Genomic DNA, 11,438 nt, shown 5'->3' with positions numbered 1-11,438 from the left:
CAGAAAATTGTAAAGTAAGCGACAGAGCTCTCTAAACGGCACTAAAATCGTTGAAAGTCTAGTTTTACTTGTCACATAAGCTGGTCTTACGCTCATACATTTATTCAGTAGTTTTCATTGAAGTTGCAAAATAGACATAAGGAATACAAACATACAATTGGTTATATTTGCAATTTAGTGTAGGCATAATAATTTAGTTGGCAAACCCCTAAATGATGTTGAATACTGTTTGTGTTTAAAAAGATTTTGTATTTTTTTAAAAAGGTGGTAAAATGAAATGCAAAGTAAAAAAAAACAGTTAGGCAGGCTCACTTTTATCAAATGCAGAACCACAAGACACAAAAACATTTTATTGTTGTTAAAAACTATAAATAAAAGACAGCTGTAGAAAGGTATGCTAATTAAAAACGTGAAAAAGTGTAATATAGTACGATTTTAAAATTGCCACACGCGTTAATAAATCTTCATTTAAAGTACTTTGCATAATTTAAAAATAAAATAAAAACAAAATAAAACATTTTGCATATCAGCTAAAGTAATCATCTAAGGTTAAAAATAACAACGCCCCTCGAGCAATACTCGCAAAAAAATCGTTCCCTTTATCATGTGAAGGTAAATCGGCATCAATAGGCTTATGTGAGCTGAGGTATGGTGATGTTTTCCCTACAGTGAGCTTAGAAGGGACTACTTCAAAAGCCTTAGACATTTCTGTAGGTTTTAAAGTAGTTTTCGGGCAGGGTTGAATCTCAGAAAAGAGTGACTGTGAAGCGTTAGGGTGAAAACGTGCTGGTGGTGTTTGATCACTGTTACACTCGGGCTGTTGTCCAGTGTCAGATGGTAACAGAAGCGAGTGGTCTAACCCAGCTTCCGAGCCTTTGCTAACGCCAACATCGACTTGTAAACCTGCCAAGTTGACTTTACTTTGATCTTGATGTACTACATCAGACAGCGCTGAAAACATGACAGGGCCACTGGATTCCATTATACTCGATGGAGGGGTTATTTCTACAATATTAGGCTCCAAGGCCACCGATTGTAAGACGCCTGGCGATTGTGCATCCTGCAGGATCTTATCCATGTTGAGCGGACTTTTAGTTTGCGCAAGGGGCGTTGATTGGTGGGTGTAGTTGTCCTCCGACTGTTCTGCCGTGTCAGATGATGATGGTCTGGGGACGGGCAATGTTTTCGGTTGTGTGGTGCTGAGCGCGTCAACTTGCTGAAAAGGTTAATGTTATTGAGAAATAAAATAGACTTTATTTTGTTCTAGAAAGGAAATAACTGCAACAATAGAATATGGTCTGAACTCTGAATATAACTTTTGGCCACATAAATTAGTAAAACATTGTCATCAAATCAACAAAAATATATCAGTGAACCACATGACATTACCAAGGTGGAATCTATGCATGATGACATAACTGTAGAACAGACAACCAGACAAATAAACATATTTTCGCTATTTAAAATAAACAAAAATAATATAAAGTTATCTTATGTCATGTTCTCAACGAACTGTGAAGCATTGTTTAAATGGAAAAAGTAAGTTGTTTAGTACAGCCTATTTTGTAAGGTATAAGTTGGGAGTAAAAATGTCATTTAATACTACTCACAAAAATGAATCATTAACCTTAAACTGATAGGTGATGATAAATCATAAACTTGGTTGAAAATTTTTTTCTGTAAAAATTGCACATTGCCAATCGCTTTAAAAAAATAAGTTATTGATCCTTATGCAAAACTAACCTCATATGGTGGTGGCAAAACTGGAAATTGCTTTTCCCTTAGTTGTCTTGTTGTATTGCACACTGAAAATTATGATCCACAGTTGGAGGTGTATACTTCGGTCCTATTAATCATAAATGGAAAACATATTTTTTAGTTAAAAAGGGGTTTAGATTTATATAGTTAGAAAGACTAGATGCTAAATAAATTTCATAGGAAAAGTAGTGTACTGCACTCTTTGTTTCATGTCTCAAAATAATCCAGCGGTTTTCAAACTCTTTTTCCTGCAACACCTTTTGAAGTTTGTTGGACTTGCGATGCACCAAGCAATATAAATTTTACTGACTTTTACAAAAATTCAACACAAAAGCCAATTTATTTTTTGTTTGTTGAAGAAAATCATAATCCATGTATGGTATGAAACAGAATCCCTATGCAACGTTTTTGAAAAATGAAATAAACACACCAGGGTGCCGTGACTCACAGTTTGGGGACCTCTGGTTTATTCAATACCTTTATAAATCATATCAGCCAAGTCATGTTGATTCTCATAATGCAAGGCATCCAGCAATTGTGCCCCAAATCCAGAAAATCTTTCAATTTGTCTAAAAAAAGAGAAAGCTGACCTTATGGTTCCATATCTTTCTTCTTCTGCTTTGATTTTTTGCTTAATGGAATGAAACAGTATTAGTATTTAGAACTAGATTAAATGACAACATGATGCATTTTTTGTAAGTTTGTGGTATCTTGTGTTTTAACGAGGTAACAAGTGATTCTGATTTAAAATTGATAAAGCCAAAGTATGTTAAAATGATTGCCTTTAGTAATGACTTGTGAAAGTTAAAGAATTGTCACTGTGTCACATAACATTCGTAAAAAAATTAACTACATTTAAAGACTATTTAAGAAAAAAATTTATACGTTTTTAAAGAACTAAAATCGGATTGTTTAACATTTTAGAATAAGATTCAAAAACAAAACTCTATAAATACAATGGTTAACACAATAACTAAACAAGTCAAAAAAAATATTATTTTTGCCGCATCACTCCAAACACATAAATTAGCTGGACATAAAATAAATTAAAAGACTATTTAAACTTTACAGACACTTGGAAAAACATAGGATTTTAAGCATTTAGCTACATAAACCAATTCAAAAACATTTAATAACTTATAAGATCCGAAGATTTTGTTGCAACCCTTTATTATTATTGGTTACTAGGATAACTGATTAAAACCCATATGCCTTAATAGGCTACCATGGAAGGTATGGCAAGTGCACCTGCAAGTTTGTCTTCAATATGTGCCATACTTTCCAGATAGGTCAATAGACTTTTTTAATGTTAATTATATTTTTTTTATATGTGTGTTCATAATCCAACTTTACTTACTTTAGCTATAGTTCCACTACGAGTAGATAAACAAGGCAGCAAATCAGCCAAAATTCCGGGTGATATTTTTTCTTGCAAGTATAATTCCAAAGATATGTCTCCACACGATTTTGGTTTCTTTAAATTTTTAGACACACAATCATCAATGTTCTCTCTATAACCCATGCAGCTGTTGCTGTGTTGCATTTTAAAACCAGTCTTCGAAAATAAAACATATTACCGCATGAAGGTATAAATCAGAAATTACTAACTGATCAACTGGTTAAAAATAACGAGTGTTTGAAACTCTATCTTCCTTGACAGTCAAACTCACGACTCACATCACATCTTTAATTTTAGAAACCCTCCAAAATTACACAACGAATACTAATCTGCCAGACATTGGGGTAGCCAGGGGGGGACAGGGGCCATGTCCCCCCAATAAAAATTTAAACATATTATTGTACTCTTGATAATTTGTTTTGTAGCATTTATGAGGAGTACAACAGCATTCGATCACAGGCACGTCACACCCAGGCCTTTCTTTCCAACCTGGCCACTGCTGACTTTTTTGCTAGCTTTTGGCTGCCAGGTTGAACAACAATTGCTTTGTTTACGGTAGTTTTCAATTTTACGGTAGTTTTCAATTAGGGGTTTCCCATTAGTAGAAATCATTTCGAAAAAACATGTTAAAATTTTGGGTTACATGTTTTTGGAAACAAATTATGAAGTCTTTGGCAATAAACAACTAAACTAAAACATTAACAAATGCAAGCAAAATTTATTCCGACGCAAAGGAAAATTAGGAAATCAAAAGGCAGCAAAGTGTAATAAATATGCCGGGAAATGTTCACTGAACAGATAAAGTATTGTGTGACAAAGTTTTTGTGTAGCAATACACTACAGTAATATTGCGAGAAGTGCCTAAAAATTGTCAATATATAGACACTGGTGCGAGTTAGTGTCAGGCACAATACAAAAACAAAATTAATAAAACATTGGAACATGTACAAAAAAGCAGCATTGGCTCATTTTGGAAAAAAAAATAAGAAAAAAGTTTTTGGCATAGCAGGAAAGTGATCAGCATAGTACTGTATTTACAACCAGATTTAGATTTTTAATTATTAGTTTACGCGTCGCAAACAAAGCTGTGAAGCAAAAAATCGTTTGGTTTTGGTGCCCTTTAAGGCAGTATCGCATAATTAATCGATTCTACCACTCAAGCATCTAAATTTTAGACTAAATGAGATTAATTATAAGAATATCTCGAAGGTATTTGTTTTTTTAAATGGAGGCAAAGTACGTTGTCTTCCATGAAATAAAAAACTAAGCGATTCCGCTATACACAGAAAACAGAGGAAAAATACACTTTTTAGTTCAAATCTTCGCGAAGTAGCCTCACAACAGGCGCGTGCTGCGAGAGGTCGCACGACGAGGAAAAGGTCACGTGATAAAATATACGGTTGGTTCTCAGCTCCTTGGAGCCTTGCTGTACCAGCTCGAAGTGATTGGAGCGAAGCGACTCTTCCATGTCGGAAATCGTCATCGCGTTCCAAAACTGAAAATTAAAAAAAACGTTTGGTGTTAATATTTTTTTAGTTAAGGTACATGAAATAAAGTGTCGTACCAAGTGAATTGGTCCCAGGTTCATAAAGTCAGACTGAAAACGGATTTAAAATCGAATAATATGGAATAACAATGGCACAAATAATGTAACAAAGGAGTTATGGCTAGTCAAGTAGGCCTAAGCTATTTATCTCATCTAAAACTTGTCTAATAGTGAAATGCATATGCTGCTTAGGCTACTGCTGTAACTTTGACCTCGTGTAAATTTTGACAAATTATTTATTTTATTTCAAGTCATAGAATAATCGCCCTACTTGAGCAATTTGCCGAAATCACACCAAGATCAATACGCATTAAATGTTGTATACAAGAACCAGGTGCGTTTTCAATAAAAAAATCGGCGAAAATACTAAAAGTATGACGTAGTCATGTACTTACGCTCGCGCTTGTGAGGTCACAGGTGAAGTCTGCGCTAACGTAACGACGAATTGCGTTGCCACGGGCGACTGGAAGCCTCATCTCGCCGGAAAACTGGCTGGACATCATGTGCACGTCGATGCTCATGAAAATGCTGCGTATACATAATATGCTAAGTTAGAGAGGTTTATCGGGGCAAATAGAATGTTTTTCGAACAACTGCTTTACCCTATAAGAAATCCTAATTTTACAATAAACAAGTTTATAAAATATATTTTAAATGAGCATTTTTAATGCCAAATTTTTACTTTACTGTTAGATATAACGTAATTTTTGACTGATACCAAGTAGAATTTTCCTATAACGGTACCAATGGCATTTAAGAGTTGATTTTCCATTTATGTTAAAAGATAAACTCTATATCGTGGCAATGATTTGTGTAATGAGCAATGCTGACCTATTGCAACAATCCACTGTTCTTATTATCTATCTAACGTCAAGTCATTTTTATGACAGATTGAAAATATATCAATGTGAGATAAATGCCTCTTTTGTATAGCTCGACGTAAAATAAAAGAAAAAACGGTAGCCTATATATAGTGATTCATAAAAGGTGATAGTTAAAAGAAGACGTGATTCTTTAAACTTTTTTAAATCAACTAAAGCGTATATTGTCCTGAAGTTCTTAGTAATATTCAAATGTAGCTTCTTTCAGCGGGGAAAAATCGAGAAGATCAAAACCAAACTTGGGGACTGACTTTATTGCGGCTATATACAGTTGTGAAATGCAGCCTATAAATATTTAGTGTTTCACCTGGTTGGTTTTGGTGGTCTTCGATGCGGGGAGCGCGTGGTCGCCGCTGGTGCCAATGACTCTGGTTCGCTTGCCTGGTCTGTGCTGGTATACTGCCACCAGAATGGTCTCGCCGGCGTCGTGACCGAAGCGGCCCTTCTGGTTGTCTGACGTTCCCAATAATACGGTGTCGTGGTCTGCCTGTTCTGGTTGTTCGTCTGTCTGTTCTGGTTGTTCGTTGTCTGCCACCAGTAGGTCGAGGTGGTGTCATCGCTGGTCGTGGTTTCTCGCTCTGGTGCTGCTTCTGGTACTTCCGACGGCCGTACACCAGCTACCGCGGCGTAGCTGAAAGCTGGTTGTCTAGTGCATCCCGGATTACTGTTGCCCATCACGTCTGGGTTGGAGGTCAAACCGCCACACGGCTCTGTTAGGTCGGTAAAGCCGTTTGCCTGGACAAAACAACATCTCATTATACATACAAGAAATATCGTACAAGAAAAACAGTTCGAAAAACGATGATATCGGTGATAGACTCTATTTCATTGGAAAACCTTTGGAACCACGTATTCGTTATTAGCCAAATATTAGCGGTCTTTTGAATACAAAGAACAATAGAAATTGGTTAATCAAAATCATCTTTAGTGAACTATATAGGCCTATACAAAAAGTTTGTTAGTAAGACCAACTTCGTTGTAGATTAGTAACTTTTATTATGTTGTTTTATTTCTATTTTGCATTAGTCTGTGTGTGGCTAAATTTTTTTAAACGCTGTTCCAATGCAGCTGAACGCAACGAAAAATAATTTGAAAACGGCTGAGTTTTCAGAATCTGCATACCTAATTGAAAGAACAATACTCTTTGAGTTTTTCATCTACTTACCCGCAGACTCCGGTCCCTTGCCGCCTTGTTTCTAACAATTTGGACCTCGAAGCAAGTGCTGTACAAGTTGTTTGCCGAGTTGAACGACCACAGCCACATAAAAGTATAGACGCCTGAAAGAAATATCATCAATTTCGGAAAATGTTAAACGCCCAATCGCATTACAAACAACGCCAAAATAGATCTTGGATTGTGCTTATATTAATCATAACCTATTATTTTTTAAATTGTGACCTGGCAACATTTTGGTGAGTTGTTTATGCTTTTGCAGTGAGTAAAAATAAATTATGACGTGTAGTGGTTCTTCGGACATTTTTGAAAACCTATGTGGGGCCTGGTTCCTAGTTTAACAATCACTGTCGTAAGCTTAGATAAACCTTGTTTGCCACATGAAAAACAACCTGTCGACAAAACGTCGGCACGCCTTGCGTTAAATAAGTATCTTAGCAATCGTAATCGTTATACCTGGCCTAAGGTTCCTCGGCACGTTGAAACTGTAGGTGGCGACCGCGGTGTTGGTGTTCTCGCAAAACTTAGGCGCATTCTGGAAACCTGGTTTGGGGTAGCGACTGCTCAGGCCGTGTTCCGAACCGAAGTCTGCCCCACGAGGAGATCGGCCTGAAATAAAATCGTTTTTAATGAGGAACTTGCAGTAAAATAAACCGATTGTGAGATCGATCGTCCTTTATATACACTTTAACCATCAACGTACGATCGTCCCTGAAAGCTTAAGGCTATAGTTGAAGTATATTTATTTTTCTTAACTTTGCACATTTAATCAGAATTTTTTTTCGAATAACGGAATCTGCCTGAATCCGAATGGTGAAAACAAACGATTGTGGCTGCACATCAATGAAAAAGACTAAACTAAGTACAGAACTTATAGTAAACCGAAAATCAGTTTGTTTAGATGTTAAAATACGATAAATATATTTTGCTATAATAAGCATCATCAGTATCTAATTAATTCGAATTAATGCATTTTCTAACTTTTTTGTCGGTGTCTAATAGAAGTGGCAAACGTTTTGAGGTCGCTTTCAAATAAAGCACCAATAGTTACGGGCGCAAAAAACAGAATATACTAAGAGTTTTATGGCTTGGTCGTGCGTCGTTTAACCAACTGCATTTAAAGCAAGCAATGCCTTACAAGGTAGGCACTCGCAAGCAGTATGCAAATCCAAGAGACTGATGTGGCTCCGTGCAGCTTTAATTCGAAAACGTTAAAAGGTAATAGTATTTTATAGGCTTAATTACTTGAAGGGCTTAAAACGAACTTGCGTATTATACGACACCTATCTGCCTAATCACTCTTTTCAAAATTTCCAGTTACAGCTTAGTCGGACATTTAAAATAAACCAATACCCGCAAGAGCTGAAACTATTTTTTCCATCTGCCGACTTACCCAAATCCGCAACGAGTTTTTTCCTGAACTCTTCAACAGTCGGATCTTTGTTCGAAGGAGATCCTGCTGTCCTATAGATCCACGACCCATGGTCTGGAATCCAAATGTTGCCGCAGGCAGAGTCCGCTCCATGGTTCTATGGGAACAAAAATACGCGATTATGCTTTTCAGATCGCCAAAAGGTTTGGGCCAACGATTACAGTTTTTCAAATGGTTTATTTATTGAAATTAACCCCATGCAAATTTTACAAATAAGAAAAGAAAGAATACAAACACAAAAGTCACTTTATTAACATTGCAACTTTAAACTAATAAAGCTTATTAGAGTTGTTATCTATTTTGCTTTGTTTACTTTAAGCTTAACAAAACTTTAATGAACAAAGTTTGTTAAAACACTAAGGCTTTAGTTTGCTATTTTAGTACTGCTGAAGGTCAAGGCGCACAAATGTAGGCTACAGCGACCGTGTCACAAATGTTGCACATGGACAACTATATAAAGAACATCCGTTTCATGGTTATGTCGCTCCGTTCTATAAGTATGGTCACTTGTCAACCTAATAGGTAAACGAGTCTCTTGAGTCATTAATTTCGCACCACGAAGTATATTACATTTTTAAATAAAAATAATTTTGCTATTGCTAGCGTTAAAACTACTTCGTTTTTTTAAGTTTTGAGCAACCCTTACTTGTATAGAACAGCTAATTGACATGTAAATATATTCTTTATTGATTTATTCCACAATTTGAATATACATGTATGTGTTCAATATTTTGAGTTCATGAGGGGTTAGCGGTTAAGGATATTAACAACAGTTAGTCATACGATGACGCGATAGTTATTTCGACATTTTTATTGCTACCGCTCTACTTCCTGCAAATCCGGAAATATTCAGTGTAAATTCTAATGACTCATATGGTTACGTGAAATCTAATCTACATATAACATTACTGTATTGGTTCGCCGAAAATTCGAAAGGACCCTTACGTCAGACAAAATCAAGTTGGGGAATTGAACCGATATCGTGGTGAGAACAAAAAAAGCAATTTTCCTAATCTTTAGAAACCTTAGTTATTTTCAATTTTTGGGAACTGATTTTAACTATTTTTTAGTTTTGAAACGAGTACCGATAGCGACTGATACAATACGCCTTGCTATCGGTGGCGATATAATAATATAGGATACCGTTTTTTTATGCACAAAACACCTTCTATCCCTATGATTGCGAGTTGCGGCACAGATTTTGTTAATCTAATCAACAAAATTCACTAAGTCATGGAATTTGCATGGGTATATACTTCTATCCCTGCTGAAATAGTAATGACCAACGATTGCGGCATATACTCATATTCATACATGGGGTGTCTTTGAAACGCTTGTTATCGAAATAAAGTGGCCTAATCCGAAGAAATAGGTATAGGCCTATATAACGCATTGGGGATATATCAGAATAGACTGTTCTCTTTCTGAACCCGTACTCTCATGATAATACACGGGTGGCTTTGAAAAGCCTATTATCGAAAAAAGTTGGCCTAATCAGAAGAAATAGTCATATAACGAATTGGGAATACACCTGAATAGACTGTACGCTTTCTAAACTCGTACTCACCTTCATTGGATGTACGATGACGACTTGTTGGCCTGGATAGTACACCGCCATAGGATGGTCGGACGCGTAAGTCCTTTTCTTCTGACCGCAGGCATTCGTGTTGCTGGGAATGTGATCGTAACCTGAGACCGTGCGTAAATAAAACAGTCAATATTAGTTAAAAAATTAAAATAAGAAATATGTGGACGTATACTATGAGAATCTGTATAACGTTGCCGGTTGCTTTTATTAAGACGTTTATTTAAACGTTTTTGGGGGTGATGTTTTATTAACTGAGGGGTTTCAAAGGAAATGTAAAGTAAAAGTTGGTGCTGGGTTTAAACTGTTGGTCTGAATGAATATGACGTCCAAACGTCAAAGAATTAGAAAAATATTTACCAGAAAAGCTGATCTTTATTAATACTATACGCGGGGAAAGCAACAGTATAAAATGTTGTTCCCAAATATGGTAGAAAATCAACAAATTTCAGTGAGTTTATATACTTAGAAATCCTAAATGTAACATACTTACCCAAGTCGGCGCCGAATTTTCCAGTCTTCGGTACGCTCACCGCGGCGTTCCTGGGGAAGCCCCTGCACTTATTCGGATCCCATGTGGCCGCGTTTTTCTCAGCGTAGTCGGTACAAGCAATCCAACTGTGAGCTCGTACAAGGCCGACGCCGCAAACTACGACAAGTAAGGCCGCCACCAGATAACGTTTACCACAAATTGCCATAGCCGGGGTGATATTTTGTTTCTTAATTGTATTTCTACAGAGCTGTTTTTACGAGAACAAATCGGTTATATTTTTCGTGTTGACACGCATAAGGTTGTACTGAACATTACAATCAACTTGAAAAAATATTTCAAATATTTTTTCTTTGTAAAGTGGTATGTAAATATTAATGGCTTAAGATTGAAGTTTAACATACGAGTATAGAAAAATACTTTTTGTGAATCTTTCTAAAATTTAAACTTTCAAGTTATTTCCATTTTACAAATTAAATTACGAAATAAATCTGAGCCTTTGTACACCATTTAAAATACGAAAATACTAATTACATTTTTTTAAATCAGATAATTCCGTTATTAGACTGACTATTAAACTGCAATAACCATGTATCAAAACACGAAATGGAACCAAAAAATTTTAAACTCTGTATGTTTTTTAGTTGCCGTCCTTTCCTTTATAAAAACCGCGCTGACATTGCCGCTTGCTCTCGCGTACAGAATTATATATGCGTGTGTAGGGCCACTTTCACGCAAATCACCGCAGCACTTCCGATTCGAAGCGTATTTTTTCTGCTCGGTTTGCTTTGACTCGTGGGTCGCGTTTTGGCGCGTGAAAAATCCATCCGCTCAAAGCGTCCTTGCCATTTCACGACAGCTGTGAACGATAACGAGCTTGGTGTTCATAAAACCGAAATAAACTGAAAACACGGTCGATTCACTCTTGTGACCCGCATTTTGGTCTATTTTCGTCAGCGAAAACGTAATCATTTTTTAATTTCTCTACAACACTTACAAAGGCGTTTACTAGACATCAACAAATAATAATTAGCCAAAACAGATTTTTTCCGTTAACTGATCAAAAAGCATATGTTATACAGCGTATAGCACCGTTAACTGATGAAAAAGCATATGTTATACAACAGCGTATAGCACCGTAATAGCCTTGTAGCTTGCGCTTTTTACAACAGC

At 36.2% G+C, this 11,438-nt stretch overlaps 2 protein-coding genes across 2 annotated transcripts; both read right to left on the bottom strand.

Annotated features, from left to right (window-relative positions):
- Positions 1-189: 189 nt before the first annotated feature.
- On the bottom strand, positions 190-3,306 carry LOC146157379 (uncharacterized). Its single transcript, XM_083387823.1, has 4 exons — positions 3,116-3,306; positions 2,236-2,389; positions 1,744-1,846; positions 190-1,216 (listed from the first exon to the last, which is right to left on the bottom strand). The coding sequence occupies exons 1-3, from the start codon at positions 3,299-3,301 to the stop codon at positions 1,782-1,784; spliced, it is 405 nt and encodes a 134-aa protein (XP_083243949.1). The 5' UTR covers positions 3,302-3,306; the 3' UTR covers positions 190-1,216; positions 1,744-1,781.
- Positions 3,307-3,916: 610 nt separating this feature from the next.
- On the bottom strand, positions 3,917-10,485 carry LOC146157378 (uncharacterized). The gene is made up of 8 exons (XM_083387445.1): positions 10,269-10,485; positions 9,758-9,879; positions 8,152-8,287; positions 7,215-7,367; positions 6,750-6,862; positions 5,892-6,319; positions 5,099-5,231; positions 3,917-4,652 (listed from the first exon to the last, which is right to left on the bottom strand). The coding sequence occupies exons 1-8, from the start codon at positions 10,471-10,473 to the stop codon at positions 4,467-4,469; spliced, it is 1,476 nt and encodes a 491-aa protein (XP_083243571.1). The 5' UTR covers positions 10,474-10,485; the 3' UTR covers positions 3,917-4,466.
- Between the last annotated feature and the right edge of the window lie 953 nt (positions 10,486-11,438).

The sequence above is a fragment of the Ascidiella aspersa genome, chromosome 4 (genome assembly GCF_963924565.1).
Source record: "Ascidiella aspersa chromosome 4, kaAscAspe10.2, whole genome shotgun sequence".
NCBI lineage: Eukaryota > Metazoa > Chordata > Ascidiacea > Phlebobranchia > Ascidiidae > Ascidiella > Ascidiella aspersa.
This window is presented reverse-complemented; position numbering and strand designations above follow the sequence as displayed.

Coding starts and splice junctions, on each gene's coding strand:
- LOC146157379 (XM_083387823.1), bottom strand. CDS start 3,301: ATGCAACACAGCAACAGCTGCATGGGTTATAGAGAGAACATTGATGAT. Junction 2,390..3,115: donor GTAGTGGAACTATAGCTAAA/GTAAGTAAAGTT, acceptor CATTCCATTAAG/CAAAAAATCAAAGCAGAAGA. Junction 1,847..2,235: donor GGCTGATATGATTTATAAAG/GTATTGAATAAA, acceptor TATGATTAATAG/GACCGAAGTATACACCTCCA.
- LOC146157378 (XM_083387445.1), bottom strand. CDS start 10,473: ATGGCAATTTGTGGTAAACGTTATCTGGTGGCGGCCTTACTTGTCGTA. Junction 8,288..9,757: donor TCATCGTACATCCAATGAAG/GTGAGTACGAGT, acceptor TTGTTCCCATAG/AACCATGGAGCGGACTCTGC. Junction 6,863..7,214: donor GCCGAGGAACCTTAGGCCAG/GTATAACGATTA, acceptor TATTTCTTTCAG/GCGTCTATACTTTTATGTGG.